Source organism: Narcine bancroftii, chromosome 10 (assembly GCF_036971445.1).
Source record: "Narcine bancroftii isolate sNarBan1 chromosome 10, sNarBan1.hap1, whole genome shotgun sequence".
NCBI lineage: Eukaryota > Metazoa > Chordata > Chondrichthyes > Torpediniformes > Narcinidae > Narcine > Narcine bancroftii.
Genome location: NC_091478.1, coordinates 77396793 through 77422603, shown reverse-complemented (window position 1 = coordinate 77422603; position 25811 = coordinate 77396793). Strand labels below are relative to the sequence as shown.

At 38.5% G+C, this 25811-nt stretch overlaps 1 protein-coding gene across 5 annotated transcripts; it reads left to right on the top strand.

Moving 5' to 3' along the window:
• The first annotated feature begins 4297 nt into the window (after positions 1-4297).
• LOC138744802 (uncharacterized protein C16orf86-like) lies at positions 4298-24449 on the top strand. 5 transcript variants are annotated; one of them, XM_069901492.1, is made up of 5 exons: positions 4298-4731; positions 14578-14735; positions 19786-20003; positions 21531-21701; positions 24081-24449. In XM_069901492.1, exons 1-5 carry the CDS (start codon positions 4636-4638, stop codon positions 24251-24253), a joined length of 816 nt encoding a protein of 271 aa, XP_069757593.1. In that variant the 5' UTR covers positions 4298-4635; the 3' UTR covers positions 24254-24449. The 5 variants fall into 5 exon arrangements, with proteins under 5 accessions (XP_069757593.1, XP_069757591.1, XP_069757590.1 ...); XM_069901490.1 differs by having other exon boundaries at positions 4298-4746; XM_069901489.1 differs by having other exon boundaries at positions 4298-4818.
• Positions 24450-25811: the final 1362 nt, after the last annotated feature.

Here is a 25811-nt window from a genome sequence, read left to right as displayed (position 1 = left end):
GAATAAACTTTTTCCTTTTACTCCAAAAATGGAATCAAAAAGCAATTAAAACAATGCAAGATTGTTATGAAGCTGGTTATTTTATTTTTTTTTCAAAGCATAAAAGTATGAAATTCCAAATAATACCTTTTTTGGTTATTATCAAGTGAAAACTTTATTACTGGATAATTTTGGACATACTTCAAAATTACCAAGGCAATCAAATTTTAAAATTTTGCTTACGGAAGGTGGTTAAAAAAATTCATTTCTGAAATGTATAAGTCAAGATGCCTAAATTAGATATTCATAAATAGAGATTAAAATGGGGAAAAGATTTGGGAATAAAAATTGATCAAGATGATTGGAGATCTACATGTAAGGATAGTATGACTAAGATTATTAATGTTTGATATAGGTGAGTTCATAACAATTTTTTTTACATCAATTGTATTTAACTCCCCAGAAATTAAATAAATATAATTTAATTTTTTCATATTTAGATTTTTAAAAAGTAGGTTCTTTTTTACATTTGACCTGGCTATGTGATAAGGTTTAATTTATTTGGACACCACTTAAGGAATTTTTAGAGAGAGTTTTAAAAATTCAAATACCAATGGATCCAACATTATTTTTATTAGGTAATGTTAAAATATTGAGTTTGACTTTGAGGTTGACTAGGTATCAAATTGCATTTTTAAGGTTGGCAATGGCTGTAGCAAGAAAATATATAGCTATTACTTGGAAAAATGAGATTGATTTGGGATTGCAGAGATGGCATTCAGAATTAAGATCATGTATTCAATTGGAAAAAATAACATAACGTTTACGTGTTGATTATCTTTTTTGGAAAGTGTGGAGCCCTTAATTGGACAATTAAAATGTTAAAATGTTAAAAGTACTGGTTAAAATGTGCTCATTGTGGTGGTGTTGCTCTGATCCATGATCATCTCTTTTTTGGAAAGTGTGGAGCCCTTATTTGGAAATATGGGGTTAAAATGTGCTCATTGTGGTGGTGTTGCTCTAACCCATGATCATCTCTTTTTTGGAAAGTGTGGAGCCCTTATTTGGAAATATGGGGTTAAAATGTGCTCATTGTGGTGGTGTTGCTCTAACCCATGATCATCTCTTTTTTGGAAAGTGTGGAGCCCTTATTTGGAAATATGGGGTTAAAATGTGCTCATTGTGGTGGTGTTGCTCTAACCCATGATCATCTCTTTTTTGGAAAGTGTGGAGCCCTTATTTGGAAATATGGGGTTAAAATGTGCTCATTGTGGTGGTGTTGCTCTGATCCATGATCATCTCTTTTTTGGAAAGTGTGGAGCCCTTATTTGGAAATATGGGGTTAAAATGTGCTCATTGTGGTGGTGTTGCTCTAACCCATGATCATCTCTTTTTTGGAAAGTGTGGAGCCCTTATTTGGAAATATGGGGTTAAAATGTGCTCATTGTGGTGGTGTTGCTCTGATCCATGATCATCTCTTTTTTGGAAAGTGTGGAGCCCTTATTTGGAAATATGGGGTTAAAATGTGCTCATTGTGGTGGTGTTGCTCTGATCCATGGCAGTTTATTGTGTTTTTGATGGTTTAAATCTCCTATTTCTTCGGTCTTTCTTTGGGTGTTTTTTTGGAGGTGGGAGGAGGGTGGGTCATGGGGCTTTGGGGGAAGGAGGTTTCATTTGTATATTCAAAAAAAGGAACTCGAAAAAGCAAGCTAAAATGATTTAGATTAAGCCAAGTGTGATCTTGAAAACCATTGAGAATATATGGAACAATTTGATTTCTGCAAGCTCACTGAGATTTGGATAACTGTCTTTTTGTATTTGTTATTTAAGTATATGCTCCATCTCTCATTTATTCAGATACAAGAGCTGGGATTAATTTCATGCACCACCTGGTCTCCAAAGTATTCTTGGTTAATTCTCCAAAAGCAGCAGATTTTAATGTTATACATCAATCTATATTATCATGATTGGATATTCACTACTATTGTAAATATAATTATATTTTTGAACTTGATTGGGAGTCTGGTAAAGATCCACCGCCACTGATGATTAGCCCAAAGATTGGATGAAAGGTCATGCTGATTTCAGGGATTTTTTTGCCTATAAAACATTTAAATTATACTTTATTTTAAAATATCTGTATTGAGTTCAATATAATAATCTCATATACATGTTGCATTGACATCACTGAAGAAGGAAATATCAAAATATATCCATAATATAACTGGTAAAAAAATTATCTAACAGTTTCCTATTTCTGTTATTAATTGTTAATTAATATTATTAAGATTAAAAATGAAAATCACATGAATTACTTGATAAGCAGTCTGCTCATAACTTGGTAAAATATTTATATTATAGTCTAAGACCATCTTATATTTACTCCAGTTAATCAACTTATATTATGAAACAAAGAAAACAATATTTTTAAAAAAAACTAAATAAATCTAATCTAACCCATCCCTCTAATCAAGGTTACTTATACAAAAACAAACAAAGAAAAAAAGAGGACGACGAAACTGGATCAGATCGCCACCTCCAGAAGCCAGATGTGAGCATCACTGAAACATCCCAACAGATTGCCAACCGTGATAATATTCTATGAATGGCCCCCGTATCTTTTCAAACTGGAACTTTTTGTCTTTTGATATTATATCTTTTTTTTTACAAACTTAAATATGTCATCACATCATGTAGCCACTGCCCACGAGTCAGTGGAAGTTCATCTTTCTACCATTAAAACCCCTCATCTGGCTATCAGCCCATTAAAAGCAAAAACCTTCGAGATGCAAACAGAGATACAGTCAGATCATGAATAAAGCCAAACAAGGCAATTAAAGGGCATGGATCTATTTTAGTCTTAAAAATCATTGATAAAGATTGAAAAATGTTTCCCAAAAATCTTCCATATTTAGGACATTCCCAGAACATGTAATTAGTGAGGCCTCTAAAATTTTATACCTTTCACACAATGGATTAAAATTAGATCATTTAAGTTTAGACATTTAAGTCTAAACATTTAAATTGTACAAACACATCACTACCTGTCTATAGATTAGATTTTTTTTGCAGTTGCTGATAATAATATTCAAAATATATTGAGCATGTATATAGATTTAACATATATCACCACCCAGGCCACACCCTCTTTACTCTGCTACCATCAGGGAAAAAAATGCTACAAGAGCCTAATAATTAACTCAATGACACAAGGACAGCTTCTTCCCGGCTGCCATCAGATTCCTGAATAATCAATGAACCAAAGACACTGCCTTACTTTTTTGTGTAGTATTTTTTTTATATAATGTTGTAAGATGGTAATAATGTAAATGTTTGCACTTTGATGCTGCCCCAACTCAGTGTATTTTATGACAATAAATTCTGAATCTGATGTCTAAATATCCTTTGGATATGCAACATGTACCATTTCTGCCTCACAAAGGTAATCTCCAAATACTAATACATTTTTCTTTCGCATGCAGCCACCAAAATCCAAACATTGGGGTTCACCATTCGACAAAAAAAAACTAAACCAGTCACACAATTTAAAAAAAGGTTTGGCATACTGTAATGAGTAACTCACTTTCCAATGTAGTTTTAAATTTACTACTCTCTACCTGCCTGGGAATGTACAAATTCAGTAACATGCGAGAAGATTGACCATCCAAAAGATAATAATGAACTTCAATTGCAGCCTGTCAACCACCTGAAATGTTCTAAAATCCACCATCAATGCACCAAGGCTTCAATGTTTACTCACTACAGACTGCACTGCAATAATTGCAAGGAATTAAACAACAAGAATGTCTGCAGATGCTGGGGTCGAAATGCAACATGCAAATGTGCCAAAAAATCTGCGAATTCTGCCAGCTTCGTTAGAAAGTCCAAGGCAGGTGGTACTCTACTTCACCACTGTTTGGTTCAAACCCTAAAACTTTTAGTAGCATTAAAGTCATACCATGGCCGTCAGTCAAGAGTGGATCCAATCAATACTTCACAAGGGCTACAGGGAGAGGCGAGTAGAATATGCCGTTGTATCCGATGACTCCGGAATTTCCATCTAATACGTTGGTTTGAGCCACACCCTTTGTGTAAGAGAACCCTAAATCCAGCACTTACCGCTGTTAAAAAAAAACAAATCACAGTATTTTATTAACAAATCATCATGTAAAGGTTTCAATTTTATTCGGATATTTTTAAACCACCGTCGGTTCCTGTAACAGGCCGTTTCAACCACGTACGAAGCAATTTACCCGTGACCGGCCTGCTGGACCCTGCGGAAGTGCGGTGAGACTTCGCAAATCCCTAGCGCGCATGCGCAATAGGAATCGGAGCCGGCAGGGAGGTGACATCGCCAGCGTGGAGAATTGTAGGTCCGGGGTATAGGACGAACCCAATCTTAAGGGGAGAGTTTCGTCGCTCGTCCTATACAACGGCCATTGCTGGCCCTGTATCCTTGAAGCAAGGGCAGCCTTGCACATTAGAAAATGAGGTGCACGCCCATGAGCGGTGAAAACAAGCGTGGAAAGGCAAGTGAAAAGGGAGCAGGCTTTGCAAAGGAGAATTGAGCGGCAACTTCCGGCCCTGGCCCGGCTGCTCGCACCCCAACACGGAGCCGGCCAGTCCTGCCGCCGCGTGGTGAACGAAAATAAAGCCATGTCGTCCATCGAAAGCCAATGCGCTTCCAGCCCGTGCAAGGCGCCCGTGCCGAGATTCTGGGCCAACCTGGCGGCGACGATGGAGAAGCCGGAGGTGCGAGGTCTCTGTGTGAGTGAGCGGCGCTGCGTTGCCATGGCGACCGGGCCTACTCCGTTAAAACGGGGGATTGCAGGCGCTGTGGTAACTACTCGGACAGAATATATAGAGGTGTTTGGGAGATCAATTGGGAAGGTTTTGTTGGAGCAGGTCACACACAAACACTTTAAAACACAATTTTTGCAGGAGAGCTCAGACTCATGATGGAGTGTCATTTGCAAAAGGGCAACAAATGTAACAACAGGCAGTAGCAGCTTTGTCTGGAAAAGAGCATTTACTGTCTGGAGGGTCATGTGATCTTTGCAGGGAGAGAGCAGACTCTGCTCTCAGAGAGGAGGAAGGAGAGACACAGACATCGGTTCCAGAGGGACAAGTTCTGGAAGACGACCTGGTCAAAGGAGAGGACTGCCTGTCCAGTGTTTCCCTTGGAATAGGAGAAACAGAAAGGGACTCTGTGGTGCCCTGAAACAAGAAAAACTCTCTCTGAAAACCAACAAGAACCCTTCTGAGTGGTAACCATTTACCTGTTAAGCACCAAAGCCTGGTGAACTTCATTCATGCTAACTTCTGTGCACAGTCCAAGAATTGCCTGCAACCAGTGAGATTGGACCGTGAACCAAAGAACTTTGCTGAACTTGCACACACGTCTGTATTTCCATTCCCTGATCTCTTGGATCCACACCACCAGCAGCAGCACAGCCATTACAGCATAGTCTACGTCTGATTCCACCTGCATTGAATTCGCCCATCGTTATTGAATGAAGATCTACTGGGACCAATGCCTGAAGAGGGTGCACAAAATCAGTGAACCAGTGCGGACTCGAAAGGCCAACATGGCCTGTTTCTGCTCCGTAAATGGTTATATGTGCGCTTAGCATTAGAAGTGGGGGGGGGGGGTTAAGTGAGTCAATAGAGATGTTTTATTCTATTTTCATGTTCAAAGATAATTAAAAGCAACTTTTGTTCAAGTAACCCTTCGTCGTGGTGCATATCTATTGCTGCTGGGTTTTGGGGTCCTCTGGACTCTTAACAGTACAGAGATGCTGGAAGAACTCAGCAGGCCTTTCAGTGTCCATTGCCAATGTTTCAGGCCTGAGCCCTTGTTCAGGGAATATGCAAAATTAGCATAAAGCAGGATATGATAAGGGGAGAGGTGAGAATTCATTATGTCTGCACCGGGAAGAGAGAGACAGAGCTGGGGGAAGGCGGGGTTAATGAAAGCCAGAAAAGTTTATATTAATGCCTTCTGGTTGAAAGGTACCCAGTCGGAAGGTGAGGTGTTGTTCCTCCAATTTGCAATGCCTGCCCTGAGGACTTGGTCATAGTTTTATTTATATATATATATATCTTTCTTTGGCTTGGCTTCGCAGACGAAGATTTATGGAGAGGTATGTCCACGTCTGCTGCAGGCTCGTTGGTGACTGACAAGTCCGATGCGGGACAGGCAGGCACGGTTGCAAGGGAAAATTGGTGGGTTGGGGTTGGGTTTTTCCTCCTTTGTCTTTTGTCAGTAAAGTGGGCTCTGCGGTCTTCTTCAAAGGAGGTTGCTGCCCGCCGAACTGTGAGGCGCCAAGATGCATGGTTGGAGGCGATATCAGCCCACTGGTGGTGGTCAATGTGGCAGGCACCAAGAGATTTATATATACATACACATGCATAAATACTCAACAGTGTGTTTCAAAAAATATATTTTAATAAAATTTAAACTATATTGCAAAAACATGCAAACATATAATCAACTTATTAAATAAAAATTCTAATATGAAACTTTTTTTTGCCTATATAAATCCCGCAAAATCCTAGCTATTTCAACATAAATCAGTGATTTTCTGCTAGAGCCCTATTTTCTATTTAATGATTTATCATTTGGCATATTACATACAATACCTGCATTCATACAGTATAAATAAAGAACTGAAAGAAGTGATTAAGGAGCCTCACTCACCCTCCTTCAAAGCCGCCACTACTCCACTCTATATTGAAATGCTGCCAATCAGGCCAGAACTACTCATTCCACCGTCCGCGGGCCCACCGCGCATGCGCCAATCGACCCCAGTAAATCAACCCACCATGCATGCGCCGGGTGGCCCCAGTACTCCAATCCATTGCGCATGCACCAGCCGGCACTCATGCATGCATGCAAGAAGAAACATGGCGACGCACTGCCTACGAACCCTAGGACACCATATTTAGCAAGGTAAGTGTAATGATAGTGATCATGGTTGCAACTAGCAATGCCTTACTGTTTGATTAGATTTGGCTGCCAGCAGGGGGCTGACTCATAGAATGTACATCTGTAATAGAGACTTGCAGTCTCATGGCATGCCTCGTGTTGTTTACAACGACTTTAAAGAATCTTTTCCTTCATCCATGTATTGTCTAAGAACTTACACATGAAACATGGTGTCAGAAGTAGGATGAAGAAAATTAAAAGGAAATATTTTCAAAGGTAAAATCTAAAGTCAGCAACTGATCAGTGAAGAGAAGCTAACAAAGTGAAAAATGGAAGGATTACATCGACCAGCGAAACTTCAGCTGACAGGTAATGTAGCTGAAAATCGAAACAGATTTAAACAACATTTTGGATTGTATTTTGTGGCAGTCGGAGCAGATGAGAAAAGTGATAAAGTGAAAGCGTCAGTTTTCTTACATGTCGTTGGTGATGAAGCCTGGGTGTATATAATAAATTCACATTTGCTGCTGAAGGAGACAAAATGAAACTCAGAAAAATAATGGAACAGTTTAAGGCATACTGCATACCTAAAAGTAATGTGATGTTTGAAAGGGACAGATTTTTCATGTCTATACTGAAAACAGAAGAAAGTATTGATCAGTATGTGACTGAATTGAGAAACAGAAGCAAAATATGTCCGTTTGGTGGACTGACTAACTTGCTGATAAAAGACAGACATTTATCCAGATAATAGTCTAAGGGATTTCTTACAGGTCTTTTAGTTGGATATGGAAAGAGATGTCCTGAGTTTCCTAATGTGGTAACGACCACCTTTAATTTCTTCACAAAGGGAATTTTCACAATGACCTCCTAGTCACTATCACTAGGTCTGGACCCTCCATTTTTAGGGTTACCAAGTGACCTTCTGTCATACGAGTCTTCTCTAAAACCCTGTCTTGGGTTGTCAAGTGACTTCTGCCACACAAAATCCTCCTCTTGAAAGGGGACTGGAGAAGCACAGGTCAGACACACACATTCTGGGAGTCAGAGTGTCACAAACTGCTGTCAGGACAACAGTGTTGGCACCACGGACAAAGCAGCTCAGTCTCTTCCTCTAACTGAAGCTGCTGGGTGAACACACTGACAGATAGTTCTCACAGCAATACTGCCACCTGCGAACGAAGCAACTCAGCCTCCTGTCTGTTGAAGTTGCCGGGTGAGCACCCACACACAGACCGACCATCTGACTAGCCACTGTCCGACTAACTGTCGCCTGACTAACTGTTCAAACTCAGCATGCTGTGCTCTTCAACAGGCCCAGTATGTGTCTTCAGCTCTCCTGTTTGGCAGAAAGGGGTTGAAAACAGTGGGCACGCTGTCTACAAGCCCACCAGCTTCAGCGCAGGGCTCTCACATTCCTGACAGCTGTCAATTCTCCCAGCGTATTACTCTCGCACTTCAAACAGCTGTTCGCTTTTTCACCACGCTGCTTCAGCATTTCCCACAGCATGCGCTCCTCTCTCGCCCGCTGCATATTCAGTCCTGTCCCTGGTCCAAAAATAAAACTGTCCAGGCCCCATAACACCTATAAAAGCTAGATTTTGTTGTATCTGTCCTGAGTTTTAAAGATTTCTGACAGTGTCTTAACCACAAATGATCTGCTTCTACAACACTGGTTTGTAGTTCTCAATGTGATATTAGAGGTACACCGCTCTAATACAAGCTCCAATATTTCAAATGGCACTCCTCCAACTTCGTGAATAGAATCCACATTATTTTGAAGAACTCGAATGCATGGTTCTTTGGAATGCATCATCTTTGGAAGATAAACAGTTCAGTGTACACTTGCATCTTCAAGTTAAAATAACGACCAGTAAATTTCAGATCTTCCTCAGACTGAATAAACACAGCTTTCCTTTTGGGTTTAATGTGAGGCACGTCTTCAGCCTGTTGTTTGGCTTTCTTCTTTTCTTCAGCATTTTGCTTCTCACAGGAAGAGTTTGAGCTCTTCGAACCAGATTTTGAAGTTGATCTGATCTTCTTGATTCTAATGGACAGATTTGCTCATCTTTTTCTTTCTTTTCTCTGGTTGGTCACTGATAAGGTAAGATTCAAACGACATTGGTTCTTCAAGCTCATCAATAACCACAGTATTTGTAGAATCCTTCTGGAAAGAAGTAGGTTGATTCCACTTATTTTTCCTACAGATCTCTTCAACTAGAACTGCAGTCTTGTCAGCCACTCTGACTTCTATTGCCTTTTCCTGCAATTCCAGATCCAATTTTACAACTTCCAATTCAGTCCCATTTTCTGGACATTTATTTTGAGGCCTTTTATTAGATTTTCACTCAGCATTCAATTTTTTCAATAGGAAAGTAATCTTCTCAGAAGTTAGTAGCTTGACCTGGAATGAGAGGGTCATATGATGTATTGGTACTTCTACTTTCTGCCCTGCTGTAATAAACTCGAAGTGTCTGAATTTCTTCATCTTGTTTCTTACATTATTGAAATGCAATATCTCTTTCTTTCTGCATCATTATTAGCTGAGCCTTCAAGATACATTCTTGATTGTTTTCTGTAGTCAGTTGTCTTGTGTTATTAACCAATGACTTGTTCTCTTTCAAAAGATGAATCTCCTCCTCCAACTGTATTCATCTTGATAAGACTAAATCCCTTTCCTCAATAGCTACATTAATTTCTTCAGCAGTTCTTCTTTTCTTCTGCTCTCTGGCCTTGCGAATTCTATCTATAATTAAATCTCCATTCTTGTCAGCTGCTCTTTTCTCTTGGTCACTTTCAAAACTGAAGAATCATTAAATTCATTCCCATTTTTCTGAAAATCAGTTTTGTTTCCAAGTACAAACAAAATTTTTCTGGTTACTGTTTTCATAATTGTCCAATATTTCCAAGTCCTTTTTCAAAATTTTGTTCTCTGAAGGCAGTTGCACCAGTTTTACAGCCAAATACTCCTTTATTCCATCTGCAATTTGCTCTGTTCCAGTTTTGCGGTATGCTGCAAGATATTTTAATTGACCTTGTTTACTGTAGCCTCTGGGGTACAGAAGCTACTTTCAGATAGATTTTTTCATCTATTTCTGATGAAAATTTCTTCAGTGTTGGTTTTAAATGCTTCTGATTTATTTTCGTCAGCATGATTTTAATTATTTTCACATTGATCTGTTTTATTTTCTTCAGAAATGGCTTTCTTATTTAAGTCCTGAACTGCTGTTCTCACAGTTCACGTTTCACAACTGAAATCCTGTTGACACTGGTTACTGACCTGCTCCTGAACAATATCATTATTTCCTCCTAAAGGTCAATTGATCATCCAACCAAACATGATTTTGACAGTGTAAAGTCTGTCTCCCACACTCCATATTACATCTAGTGGATCAAGAGCCTTTGGTACATCTGAGCCAATCAGCATCTCTATCTCAGCTAATTTCAGGTAGATAAATATTTCTCAGATCAGACCACCATTTGATATAGTTTTGATGTGGGATGTTTCCTTTGTGCACAGGCATAGTCTTCTGAGTGTATATGCCTGGGAGATCACAAGATTTGCTGCTGTCCAACCCAGCTACATCTGTCTGAAACAATCCTGGTTTCAATGACCTGCTCTTGACTCACAGTTCTCAATAGAATATGTGACCTTTTTCCCTTAAAATTATTCATTAGCCCTATTGTACAAAATGATACAGAGCCTCCTGGGTCAAGAAATGCGTAAGTATTGTTGCATTTTGATTCTTGGCCTTGACTTGTACGGGCACTATTGAGAGTTTGGTTATCCTCACCGGCCCCAGTAAGACCACTTATCTGAACCAAGGCTATTTTTCAGCTGCTTCCTTTTTTCTGCTTGCTCATTTTCTATTTCCTCCTTTCCTTGGTGAATATGCAGCATTCTCGGATGCTTTGATCCACATATGTTGCAGCTAATTCGCTTCTTGCAGTTTTTTGCTGATGTGACCTTTACACATACAGCCAAAACATACTCCATTTCCCTTTAAGAAACCAATGTTCTCACGATGCGTCTTCTTTTCCAACTGTGAATACATCTCCAAAGCATGTCCAACTTCAGAGAACAAACAGCTCTTCACAGCAGGCAAACTCTCATTTTTCTCATCTGCTACTGTCACCAAAGATACTTTTTTTTCCAATTTCGATCAAGGCTGTGACTTGGACCTCTTCACATCTTTGCTCACTGTTGGGAGAGTTTTTGATGTTATTTGACTTTTTACACTGCCCTTTCATTCTGGGACATTTGCTCCTTTATCCCGGAACATTTGCTGTGTAAAAAGCACAGAGACAGAATGGGGGTGTGGGGTGGGGGGTCATTCCAATCCTGGCTTTTTTCCGGCATCAGACCTAGTAAAATACACAGAACAATGGCAGTGTAAAAGGCATTTCTGGCATTCTGGGACCAATTCAGGTAAGGATGTGTAGGTGTACTGTATTTTTAAGTGTATTTACAAGTAATCATTTAAAACTTGGAAAAACATGCAAGTAGGACCACAGGAATAGTATTTTCAATAATAATACCGTTGTTCCGCTCTCTGTTGCTGTGGGCTGCTAACCCTAACCCTAGATTTGATGCTAGGTCTGCTAGATTGTGACTAAGCTCGTCTGTGGGTTTGTCCTCAGTTTGAACAATCTGAAGCCCACCGCCCCACCATCCCTGACAGCCCACCACCAGCCCCAAACAATAGATAATGGTGTTTAGTGAGGGATTACTTAAGGTGGTATGTGAGTGGAAAGAAAAAGTTTGAAATCCACTGCTGTAGATTAATCCTTGCAGTAGATTTCCCCCCCACTCTTTTATAATATGGCCACTATATTGAATTCAGTATCACTCCAAACCAAAAAGGGATAATTTTCTATCTTCTATTTTTCTAGTTTCTATTCCAACAATATTTTTGTTGATTAAAATGTAGTGACTATTATCCACAAAGCTGCTTGGAGGCTGGATGGGGGGGGGGGGGGGGGGTGGGGGCGCTCTTGTTTGTGATGCATTTCAATTGATTCATGACAAAGTCCAGATGAGTTTTAAATGGTTTATTTATTAAGACTTGTAGCGATCTATAATTACGTAATGTTCCAATAATAATAATGACTGTGGTAACGATCTTCTTTAATGATTTCTAAATAATTTACCATCTGTAGTAACCAAATATCTGTGATAACAGTCAACAAAAATATGCAATCCTCACTCACCCTCTTCATCTATACTGCCATATTGTTCAACGTGCACTAACAATCAAGAATTTGCGCTCCAAACACGATACACAAAACCACCATGCATGCAACCGAAGCAACATGGCCACGTGCAGCCTACAGATCCCAGGATGCTGCCAAACAAAGGTAAGCACGCACTTTTTGTCTCCCATTGTGGTCTACTCTACATCGGCAAGACTGGACGCAGACTAAGTGATCACTTTGTTCAGCCCCTCGGATCTGTCCACCACAATAGCATGGATCACTCAGTGGCCACTTATTTCAATTCCCTATCCCATTCCCTTACACCTTTTGTTGGTCTGGACTCCTCCCCCGGCCAGCATTGTCTGTATTCTGAGATTTCCAACTTTCTACTCATTCCTTGAACAAAGGCTCAGACCCAAAACATCAGCAATATATCTTTGTCTCCCATGGATGCTGAAAGACTGGCTGAGTTCCTATAGCATTTAGTGGGCCTACTCCTCCACCCTGGAGCCTAGACATTGACAATAAATCTGAAAGCAGCTGTCCATCAGCAGCTTACCTAACCCTAACCCTTCATCACCTACAACCCTGATATTCTTTGTCCTGAAGGCCAGACAGAATTTCAACTATTACAAGTTCACGTTTCCTTTAGTTTGAGTATCACTTTAAGGGCTAGTACTGACTGCAAACATTTACGGCTGTGGAGAGAATGGATGGCAACTAGTACAGACTATACCCAAAGTTGATGCTCTGGATGAAGAGAAAGAACATTTGTTGCTTTATCCAGGGACACAGGTGGTGAGAGAGTTATGTGAGTGGAACATTGGAAGGAACAGGATTCTTTATTGACCACCAGCTATCTCATGGAACACTGAGGTGGAGTGACTCTGTGTGAAATGGACAATTCGGCTGATTCTCCCTGTTATTTCGATTGACCCGTACCTGGGTTTTAGAGACAGAGGAAGTTACATATTTCATTACCCCTACACAAGGAAAAGGGGAGTTGTGACAACCGTTCACCCGATATTTCTCAGCAAGAAACTCGACAAGGATTCATGAGTTTTCAGCAGTCCGATCACTCAGTCTCCCCTACCTCCTTCATAATTACTTCTGGGCATCAGTTTAAAAGTCTCCGTTTCAACACAGGATTTCTAAGACTGAACTTTGGAATGACTTTCCAGAATTGTGCCTAATGTTGGGGTATCTGACATATACACAATTATATTAGCACATTGTTGGGTTTGATTTAACCAGTATGATTAGTAGTTATTAATAAATGTGATTTAAAATAAAAACAATAACACTGTCTTTGTGAATTTCTATTGCTGCTGGTCTATGACATAACACCATTTGTGGGGCGGCACAATTGGCATATTGATCAGGACTGGGTTTTGAATCCCACACTGTCTATAAGGAGTTTGTACATTCTCCTGGGGGCTCCAGTTTCCACCCACCATTCAAAATGTACCAGGGGTTATAGGTCAAATGGGTGTAATTGGGCACCACGGGTTTGTGGGCTGAAATGGCCTGTTACTGTGCTGTATGTCTAAATTAAATAAATTGGTAGTGCAAAAACAGTACACGTTGTACACATGTAAACAAAGAAATGTAAACAACTGATTGTGCAATATAAAGAGGAAAATAATAAAGTGCAAGAGTCCTTAAATCAGTCCCTGTGAAGTTTGTTGTTGAGGAGTCTGATGGTGGAAGGGTAGCAGCTTTTCCTGAACCTGGTAGTGCGAGTCCTGTGGCACCTAGACTTCTTACCTGATGGTAGGAGCGAGAACAGAGCATGTGCTGCTGGGTGGTGTGGATCCTTGATGATTGCTGCTGCTCTCCAATGGCAGCATTCCCTGTAGATGTTCTCAATAGTGGTGAGAGTTCTGCCTGTGATGTCTGGGTTTTTTCCAGTACCTTTTACAGGGCTTTACACTCACGGCCCATACCTGACTGTGATGCAACTGGTTAGCACACTTTCCACCACACATCTGTAGAAATTTGCCAGGGTTTCTGATGTCATACCAAACTCCTGAGGAAATAGAGGTGCTGACGTGCTTTCCTCATGATGGCATTAGTGCGTTGGGCACAGGAAAGATCCTCTGAGATAGTGATTCCCAAGAACTTAAATTTTTTCCCAATTCTTTTCACAAAATCTTGGTACATGTGACAATAAGCAAATTCAATTCAAAATCATCTGTATTCAACTCCTATTGGCCTCAGAACACAAGCTAGAGTGGAAGCAAGCTAATGTGAATTCTGAGAGATTACCTCAGAGAATAAGGTGGTGGAAATAACTGTCTCATTTCAAGTTGATGTCATTAACATAAGCCAGTGGAAGTTAAAAATGCATCTAGAAAAGCCAAGTGAATTTTTAAAAATTTTGTATGTCAGTAAAGCTATATTTCACATGGAATTTATCCTTAATTTAAGATAAACAATATGAACATTGCTTTGCTGTTAACATTCTGTTTCAGTGGGATGAGAAAGGAAAATCACTTCTGGTGAATGAAAAAGTTTATGAAGAAGAAATTAACATGTATGGGGAGCTGCTACCTGAGCTAAGGAACAATTCGAGTATGTCCATGCTGCACAGTTTACTGTGTACCTATGGATTTAAAAAAAAGGTGGCAAAGTAAGTCATTGAATTGACAAACTGATTGTCAAGATAAGTGTAGTTTTAATAACAAAAAAACTGACAATATTGCACAAATTGAGACAGCTTGCTTTTCATATCATTTCTCAATAGTCCTTAATTTTATCTACAAATTTTCTACACAATAATTGCAATAGTCAAAACATCTGCTTCAGTAATTATTCCAAATTTTATGAAGTAAATTTAAATGATTGCTTAATTAATTAGCTCATCTGAACATATTCTTTCCTTTGAATATTGTTTTTCCATAACAATATTTGCATACGGCTGATTTTTACAAAATACAAATATGCTGCTATACAGAATTGTAACAGTGGAGAAAACACCTCCAAGCACAGAGTGATCTGAATAACATCTTGGAATCTATATTTAAACTAAATGGAGTATGTGCTAATTAAAAAAGATTAGTAATTATGAACAAATGATGTTACAAAATGGCAGTTTTAAACATGCCCATTTTTTTCTCTAGCTCACCTGATTGCATAGACATTAACATATTCATTCTAAATGATTTAATGTTGTCATTAATTAAAAAAAAACAAGAATGGGACTAGCATTTAAATTAACCTAGAAGATAGCTCCAAGCACCAACTTGCATAATGGCATCTATAATGGAAAATATCTCAAGCGATTCACAGTCATGTGAGAAATACAGCTTAACCAAAAAAAAAGAGAAAATGTTGAGCCTGTATTGGGAACTTGGAGGAGAGGGTGGAATGCATAGAGTGGAAATCATAAAGATGAAAAGACCTGCAGTGGTAAGATGAAGGGTGGCTAAGACAGATACAAGGGATATGTCCTGGTTGAGGAAAGACAGGTTTGTGAAGCTCAGGGAAGTTACAGAGATGGGGAGAGGCAAGGTTGTGAATAGATGGAAAAGAATACTGTCAAGAAAATGACATTATGAAAATATCAAAATTACTGTATTGTGATATGCAATTATCTTTATTCAGTTTCATATTAATATAAATAACAAAAAATGATTACATGACTACCTTCAAAAATGTATTTTTGAGAAAGCACAAACAATGACATTACAAAAAGCATTAGTGCTTTGAGGCTATAATTGAGCATTCTCCAGGGCTTCCTTATCTATAACATAACCAATAATGTAGCATATTTTTGGATACATCTTGCACAGTAAACATATTTAAATTAATTTGGACATGTCCCCAGCTACAATATCACTGTTATCTGGCTCTTTTAGTGAATGCTCAGATTGGATATAATTAGATATTTTTTCTAACTTAATTAGGATTACATTTTAAAGAAAATTACAGCCTGAGTATTGACACAAAGCTTCATAATCATTTAGAATATATTTTTTCTCCATTATTTGCATTAAAACTTGATTTCTGTGCACAATTGATCAGATCCTTTGCAGCATATCTGTTTGAATTTTGATGTTGTAATTATTATAATATGAAGATTGTATTTATAGTATGAACCCCAAATTTTCTAATGTAAAACAAGTTAAAGAACTACTGTAAAATTATGTTGGAGTAAAACATTTTTAAAATTTAATTTTGTTCCTGAAATGTGGAAGATTCTATTGAATACTATAGTTTTACTATAATATTTGCCAATGAAATGCTTTTTTAGACAAATTATTATTCTAATTTGTTTTTTAATTCTCAAGATAGTTTTATCTTAAGTTCTATCTTGCAATATAAGTAGTATATTGCAAGTCTTGTATCTGGGTAAATGGGCCATAAGATTAATGACACATGGTTCATATCAAATTTTTCCTAGCAGCGTTAACATGAGCTTAAATTCATTGAGAATTTACTTTAGTCTTGATCAGTGATTCTCAACCTTTTTCTTTCCACTCACATATTACTTTAAGTAATCCCTATGCCATTGGTGCTGCGATTAGTAAGGGATTGCTTAAGGTGGTATGTAAGTGGGAAGAGAAGGTTGAAAACCACTGTTCTAGATCAAATTGTTACTGAAATATTTTGCTTGAGAAAAATTGACATTGGCCCATTTCCTTTGGAGTTATGAAACCATGCACATAACGAGTCAATTAGGTACGATTAAAACAGCGGTTTTCAAACTTTTTCTTTCCACCCACATACCATTTTAAATAATCCCTTACTAATCACAGACCACCTATTGCATAGGGAATACTTAAATTGGTATGCGAGTGGAAAGAAAAAGGTTGAGAACCACTGGTCTAGATTAATGGGGAAAGGTGCCCTTAGAGGCTAAAAAACTGACCATTTCCTGTTTCTAGGGTAGGGATACTCAACCACTGTGACTGTTCCAGATGACAATCCTACCACCTTTACAGTAAATATTTGCTTTGGTTTTATTTATCTGCCCTAAATTTGAAGTCTATGTATACAGCACATGCTGTATCATGGAACGTGGAGGCTAGGCAAATTTTCAGACGTCTCCATGACAGATCTAAATATAATATAAATATCTAAGCCTAATCCATGGTTTCATCCTATCAGGTAGAATGTATGCTATATAATAACTTGAAGCTCATTCCACTGAATATATTTTAGCCTACATAATAAGGCTATTAATGGATTTCAAAGGAATATCCTGTATCCACAAGATTGAATACATACTAATCTTAGAGCAAAGGCTAAATTCTTAAATGTAAACAGAAAATAAATATTGACCCAAAAAGTTCTGATCAAAGGTAATCAACGGGAAGTGTAAATATTTCTCTACCAGCAATGTCTTTGTTTGCAGGATGATTCCAGCATTTTGCTTTTTATTCTAAATTCCAACATCAGCTATATTTTAGTTTTATTAAAACAAAAAAAGATTTCAAGTTTCTTCAGAAAACATTTAACCCCAGTATCTTTTGAATTTCCTCCTACCTGCTTGTCAGTGTGCCTGAGTGAGACGACCACAAGGTGGAGTTGCTTGCTTTAATGCGAGAATCAGAGTAGAATACTGTGAATATTGAAAGTCTAAAATGAAAATGTCAGAAACATTCAGCTGGCTCAGTAGCACTTAGAACCATAGAGCATTACAGCACAGAGACACACCCCTTCTGGTCTGTGCCAAACCATTTTTTTTTGCCTGGTCCCACTGAGTGCACCCAGTCCATAGCCCTCCATACCTCTCCCTCCCATGTGCCTGTCCAAATTCTTCTTAAATGTTATAATTGACCCTGCACTCACCAATGGCAGAGAAAACTGCAGTACCCAGTATCGGGGGTTACACCCATGAAGCACTGAAAACAGCATGCAGTAATCGGAAAGGCCAAGTATATTGAAGTATAAAAACAGTGAAATCATACCATGATGGTACATGTAATTTTGTTCTCCTTAAACATTATCATTAGGAATTATGATCTTGAATGAGGAAAGCTTAAACAGATTGTTGTCAAGTTTAAAGACACAATCTTATTGAAACATGTCATATTCTTAGGTGGCTGGACAGGGTAAACAGTCAGCAGAGGGCAGAATAAGGGGCATTCATTTAAAAATTAATTTAAAGGAAGAATTTCTTCTTTGAAAGAGTTGAGAACCTTTGCACCAGAAAGCCCTAGAGGCAGAATCCTCATACAAAGCTGAAAGATTTTTTTTTTAATTGATAAAGAAATCAAGGGTGCTGTGAGCAGGCTAAGAAAGTGGAGGAAAGGTGACTCAGGCATGATCTTGATAAATAGCAAGAGCAGTTGTGGGGGCTGGATGGCCAATAACCTTTTTGTAAATGCTGTTTGACCTGCTGAGTATTTTCAACATATTTCATGGTTCCTGCTGAGAAATTTTGCCCAAATTGCAAAGAGTGAATTTAAAGCCATTGTGTTGTCTTCTGAAATTGATCCTAAATTATCCAGCACTAAGGATATTTAGCATTGATCAAAATCCTTTCCTTTTAAGTGCAGTCCCATTTCATTGACTCAAATTCCATTGAATCTTATCCAATCTGTCTAATCAGCCACAACGTTACATTGGTTTTAGATATAATATGTGCATCTTTATACTTTACATTTTTGCACATTTTCCAAAATTATTTTAGTTTATTATCCAACCATCAGTTTCTACTTAAAAGCATCTCCAGTGAGTGATTTAACGTTTCAGGTCAATGATCTTCAAACTTTGACAGGGCAGAGGAGATTTACAAGGATGTTGCCTGGATCAGAGAGCATGCCTTGTGAGGATAGGTTGTTTGAACTTGATTTGTTCTTCTCGGAGTGATAGAGTATGAGGGGTAACCTGTTGGAGGTATACAAGATGATGCAAGGCTTTATCCTAGGGCTGACATGAGAGGGCATCGTTTTAAAGGTTCTTAGGAGTAAGTACAGGGGGATGCAAATTTTTCACACAGTTGTGGGTGCATGGAATTTCCTGCTGGCAATGGTGGACAAGGCAGGTACAATAGGATCTTTTATTAAATAGGTATGTGGAACTGAGAAAAATGGAGGGTTATTAGGTGGGAAAAACACTATACTTTCTAACTGATTTGGAAAACATTTTTAGATAGAAGCCAATTCTGACCATTTAAACCTGTGCCAGTCAATGACACCCAAATTAACCAAGAACCCTATACTTTTTTTTGAGGATGGGAGGAAGCCACAACTGTTTTATCCCAGTATGTACTGTATTTTTGCACTAATTATCTAAGACCCACAAAGGTACACTTTCCTTACATTTCTCACTTTGTAATTCATTGTAAATATTTAACTCTTCTCCTCACAAAATAAATGTGTAGTCCATATCTGATCCAGGATCATGAGTGAGATTGCATGCCAGAATTGCTACCATTTTGTTTTGGTATTTAGATTTTTTTTAAAAATCAAAGCCATTAATTAATATTTTTCACAGAAATGTTATTAAAAACAAGATTATCCGAGCCCTGCATGAAATGTTACTTGTTGGATTTCCTAGATATGTGATGACATTTCTGGGGAAATAAAGCAAAATGGATGCCAAAATTATAACAATATAAATTTTATTTGCATTTAACATTAATCATAGCATGTATTTAATAATTTTCTGTTAGATACATTGAAGTTAATAGTAGTTATGTTAATGAGATGCATTTTTGCTTACACTTTCAGGGCCACTGCAGAAGTACACATTTTTCAACATCCAGATTTTACAAAGGAACACTTGCACAAAGATACTGAGGGTGAAAGCAATAAACCTGATTTTTCAGCAACTGCTTTACAACAGAAGAGAGTCCATAAGAAAAAGAGACGCAATGACGGGATTGTGCTGCTTAATACAGCAACTCCTCCAAAAATGCCTACAGTAACTCCAGAAAACAGCAAAATATGTAAGACCAATACACAAATATTTGCATGATTTAGCAACATTAATCTAGACACAAATCTATTATTTTAGAGATTTGGAGAATACAATTAACATTGGAATCCAATCCAAATTGTTTATGTAAATCTTCTATCCCTGCCAGATTGAAGCAAGATTGTCCACTCTGCCCATTCCCTGCTGAGCAAAGGTCAACAAGAAACTTGTTTATGTGCAGTTCAGGACAAATGAACACCAAATTCGTTATCATACTTGAAAAGAGTACAATAAAGAAGGGTGGTGTGGAAGTGATCTTCAAAAAAAAAAAAGTATTTTATGTTGTGGTGGTACATTTACCACCAACTTTACCATGGCTATAAAGTCAAGTTAAACTGTTCGCAAGGTAACAGGAGAAAACAGATTCTCAAACTACTGTCATTCTTTTCAGTAAAACAAAGGTATGGAATCCAAAGTATTAATGCATATATTGTTCCCATTTGGTCAATTGAATCTCCTATTCTCCATATCTCCAGATTTAATGTAATAAGGTGTATTATGTTAATTCAACTACCTATATCTGAGGGCATTGATTTATCAAGGTATATTTTTCTTTGGCTTGGCTTCGCGGATGAAGATTTATGGAGGGGTAATGTCCACGTCAGCTGCAGACTCATTTGTGGCTGACAAGTTCGATGCGGGACAGGCAGACACGGTTGCAGCGGTTGCAAGGGAAAATTGGTTGGTTGGGTGTTGGGTTTTCCTCCTTTGTCTTTTGTCAGTGAGGTGGGCTCTGTGGTCTTCTTCAAAGGAGGTTGCTGCCCGCTGAACTGTGAGGCGCAAAATGCACGGTTTGAGGCGATATCAGCCCACTGGCGGTGGACAATGTGGCAGGCACCAAGAGCTTTCTTTAGGCAGTCCTTGTACCTCTTCTTTGGTGCACCTCTGTCACGGTGGCCAGTGGAGAGCTCGCCATAGAACACGATCTTGGGAAGGCGATGGTCCTCCATTCTGGAGACGTGACCTACCCAGCGCAGTTGGATCTTCAGCAGCGTGGACTCAATGCTGTCGGCCTCTGCCATCTCGAGTACTTCGATGTTGGAGATGAAGTCGCTCCAATGAACGTTGAGGATGGAGCGGAGACAACGCTGGTGGAAGCGTTCTAGGAGCCGTAGGTGATGCCGGTAGAGGACCCGTGATTCGGAGCCGAACAGGAGTGTGGGTATGACAACGGCTCTGTATACGCTAATCTTTGTGAGGTTTTTCAGTTGGTTGTTTTTCCAGACTCTTCCAAAGGCGCTATTTGCCTTGGCGAGTCTGTTGTCTATCTCGTTGTCGATCCTTGCATCCGATGAAATGGTGCAGCCGAGATAGGTATATCAAGGTATATAAGGTTTTGCTATTGACATACTTGCTACAACTCAAACTTTTTAATGAATTTAACTGGCTCAAGGATCAATATAAATTGGTAGCTCTAAAGATCATATTTTACTTTATATTGCTAATTTTAAATGTGATATTTAGTTTGCTTTGTTAGTCAGCTCCCTTTGTTTTATAGCATCTGCTGGAAAACAACGGAGAATATTGTACCAATACATCAATTTTGATAACCCAGAATTTAACGTACTTAATGCCACCGAGCATGAAAAAGAACAGGCAACACAGGAAAATGTTAATGAAAGCAAAATAAAACCACCTACTCCAAGCCATCGAACAGTTCAATTAGGAGGTAATTCAGCATTTGCATTATCTAATTTAATACATTCACACTTTAAAAAAAAACATTTTCTCTGCCATCCACATGCAAATATTAACTAGCCAGATGATGGGATAATTGAACCGAGACACAAACATTTGGTTCTCTGATACAGAATCTCAGATTCTGTAAAGTGCTATTTTTGGAGTTTGTGGCAAGTGAAACAAGAACAGAGGTAAAAGAAGCCTCTCAACTTTAGTGGTGCAAGGAATCAATCAAAATGATTGTGTGTTAGATATAACATTGCATTGCTGTAACCCAACAATGCTGTAAATTATTTAAAAGATCCTGATGCATTGTGCAGATGTGGCTTCTAGGTCCAAAAGAGCAGAACCCTTTTACTCTTTCTGGGCACAATATTGTGATGGTTCAGCCATTCTCAACTTTTTTTTGGCTCTGCTCAAAGTTTATGGGCCCCCTTTCCTATGAAGCAGTCAAATTTCTTCCGTACTTCTCCCCTTCTGCTGACTTTCGCTTTCTAGCAAGATAGATTTTTCATAATTTGCATCTATTGTCAATTCAAAACAATTAATTTCTGCAGACTTCAAGTACAACATAATTGAATAGTTAAAATTTTCCAATGCCATTCATTGTTCAGGTATCAAAATCCAAATTAACTGATAAAAATTTCTGCTACATGTGTTTTCAAAGCCTTATTGAAACCACAGATTTAACATGAATTTCAGGATATACAAGTTCATGCAAAAAGATGATCACCAGTTTTGGAATCTGGTGAGGGGGGGGGGGGGGGGGAGGGAGGATCTAACAGGGACAAGTTAAAGAGGTCAGGTCTCTGGTGCAGAGTCTGGCCTTTCAGCTAAGAAGGGAAGGGGAGGAGAGCGATAGTGATCGGGGGTTTGTTAGCTAGGCCAACAGATAGGAGGTCCTGTGAACAAGATAGAAACTCCCAGATGGTATGTTGCCTCCCAGGTGCCAGCATCAGAGACATTTCCAATCGAGTCCACAGGATTCTGAAGCAGGAGGTGGTCTATGGTGTAGATAAGCTATAGATAAGAGTAAGGATCATGTCCTGAAGAGGGAATACAGGGAGTTAGGAAGGAAGCTGAAAGCAGGACCTCAAGGGTGGTAATCTCAGGATTGCTACCTGTGCCTTGTGCCAGCAAGGGTAGGAATAGGAAGTTGTGGCAGATGAAGAGCTAGTGCAGAGGTTCATATTTGTGGATCATTGGGATCTATTCTGGGGAAGGTCAGACCTGTATAAAAAGGACAGGATGCACCTGAACTGGAAAGGCAACAATATCCTGGCGAGCAAGTTTGCTAGAGCTGTTGGGGAAGAGTTTAGTTTGATGGGGGATGGGAATCAATGTGCAAGTCCAGAGAAAAGGGCAAAAGGTAGAAAGGAAAATACAGTGTACTGTGAGTTTGTAAGGAAGGATAGGCAAGGGAGGAAGCATAAATGTAATCTATTGGGAGAATTTGAAATGCATCTATTTCAATACAAGGAGAATTAAAAATTAATAAGATAAACAGAGCATAGATTAGGACGTAGAATTGCAATGTTGTGACCATTACAGAGACTTGGCTGATGCAGGTACGTGGACTTAGGAGGTCGGATACTTAAATGTCGGGGAACCTTAGGGTCCAAATATATATATACACCTCAGGTTGAAAATAGTTAATCAAGCCTATGGGATACTGAGCTTCATTAGTCATGGGATTGAGTTCAAGAGTCAAAAGGTCATGGTTGCAACTCTATAAATCTCTGGTGAGACCACACTTAAGAGTATTGTATTCAATTCTGGTCACCTCATTATGGGAAGGATGTGGAAGCTATGGAGAAGGCGCAGAGGAGATTTACCAGGATGTTGACTGGATTGAAAAATAAGACGTGAGACAAGATTAGCAGAGCTGAGACTTTGCTCTTTTGGAGCAAAGAAGGATGAGAGGAGCCTTAATAGAAGTCTGCAAAATTCTGAGAGGCAGAGATTGGGTGGACAGCCAGCACCTTTTTCCCAGGGCAGGAATAGCAAACACCAGAGGGCATCTGCACAAAATGAAGGGAGGAATGTTTTGGGGAGACATCAGAGTTAATTTTTTTTTAGACTCCTAAACAGGCACATGGATGAAAGAAAAATCAAGGGCTGTAAGGAAGAAAGGGTTTTGTTTTTTTTTGAAGGAATGTATAGGTCAGCACAACTTTGAGAGCTGAAGGGCATGTACTGTGTTATGGTATTCTATATTCTATTCTGGATGCATGTACACTTAGGAAGTTTCCTTTCTGTTCCACTGGGAAAGGAATTAATGTTTTTAGTAACAACACTGTCACATTTAGTAAAATCTACCAAAGTACTTACATTTTTAAGCCTATTATTCAATATATTCTATTCACAGGTCATGAAAGCAAAGAGGATTCTCTTTTACGAACTTCACCAAGTTTGTCTTTGGGTACACCAGAAAAGTCAGAACCCAACAAATCATCACAAGTCTCTCTAGATATAAATAAAATGCTGAGTATCTGTGCAGCTCCTTTGGTACCTCCACTTTCTCCACAGCCAAAATGTTAATTTGTGAGAAAAATGAAAATCACCTGCAAGTTCCACTTCTCAAACTCTTAATTTGTTAAATCATCCTGATAATTAATTATGCAGTGGATTTGTAGCAATAACAGAAAGAGAATTAGAGAGATGCACAAACAAGTTTTTGAGGCATTATAAAATGAAAAGGAAAGTTTTAAATCAAAATAAATTGAATATTCTGTCAAGAAAATGTGTTTTTGTGTTACTGGAAAATGAATATTGCACAATAATGATTTGACAATTTCTCACTTCAAGTATCAGTTTTCATAGGAATAAACCCAACCACATGGCACTCAACCCCTTGATCCTATTCTGCCATTCAATTACATTTCGGTTAATTTCTGCCTCATCTCGACTTAAGACTCATTTGATAAACTTTAAAACACTTCAGAAACATTTTAACAAGGTACTGCTTTAAAGAGTACCACTGTACTCTGGTATCCCTCGTATCCATGTAGGTTAATAAATTTGATAATGTCCAGAATTTTTTAGATATGTATATTTATGTATTGGATAATTTTTAAAAATTGATCAAGATGAATGTTGCTAGCAACACCAATCTTTGTTGTTCATTGTTGACTACGCCCAAACTGAACCACGTTGGAAGGTCAGTCTAGATAAAGACAACTTTTCCAGGAGGAATAATACCTTTTTTTAAATAATGAAAATTCATCAACTTTGTGGTTTCCATCGTGGAGGTTTTCTTCATTTAAATTTTCCAGCAATCATGGTGTTATTTGCATTTGTCTCGTGATCATTTCCCAGGGCATCGGATGCAATTGCTACAACTTAACCATTATACAATGAATTTATAGAATTCAAATGTTAAAATTAAAACTCCACTTGAAAAAATGAACACTTTTCAGAAACATGTTAAATTATTAAATGTAGACATTTAGCACCTGTAACAGACCCGTCGAGCCAGCGAGACCAATTACACCCATTTCTCCTACAACCCCGCAAGTTTTTGGAAGGTGGGAGGAAACTGGACCACCCGGAGGAAACCCACGCAGACACAGGGAGAACATACAAACTCCTTACAGACAGCGCAGGAACCGAACTCGGGTCACTGGCGCTGTAACAGCATTGCACTAACTACTATACTCTCTGTGCTGCCTGATGAACAGAGTTCCATAATCAAGGCACAGGCAAAAGCCAGAAACAAAAAGATTTGCAAAATAAAGAGTAGATATCACAGTAAAATTTTGTCCAAAGTAAAATTATGCAAATTTTTGCAATTTAAGTGGATCACTTGCTTTAAAAGGTTAAGCTAACATCACTGGAAAAATGTTAATTGTAAAATATTATTTGATATATTGATGACTCCAGTTGCAAATTCAATTTTAAATACATTTTTTTCCTCATTGAAAATTGCTTACATTTGCTGAAGCTATTTTGTTTTTGAGTATTAAGCTGTTGGTTGAACTCAGAGGGTGTAACAAGTATTGGCTCACACCCAGTGACTTTTAAGCTGACCACAAAGGCAATAAAGAAACTCCACCCTAGTCATTTACAGGCTGATTGTATCACCAGATTTTTACTTTGA

Bases quoted from the DNA above. Each gene is read 5' to 3' on its own strand.
- LOC138744802 (XM_069901489.1), top strand. From the start codon at position 4,636: ATGTCGTCCATCGAAAGCCAATGCGCTTCCAGCCCGTGCAAGGCGCCC. The intron at 4,819-14,577 runs GTAACTACTCGG...ATTCTGTTTCAG, and splicing joins GGGGGATTGCAGGCGCTGTG to TGGGATGAGAAAGGAAAATC. The intron at 21,702-24,080 runs GTAATTCAGCAT...TTCTATTCACAG, and splicing joins TCGAACAGTTCAATTAGGAG to GTCATGAAAGCAAAGAGGAT.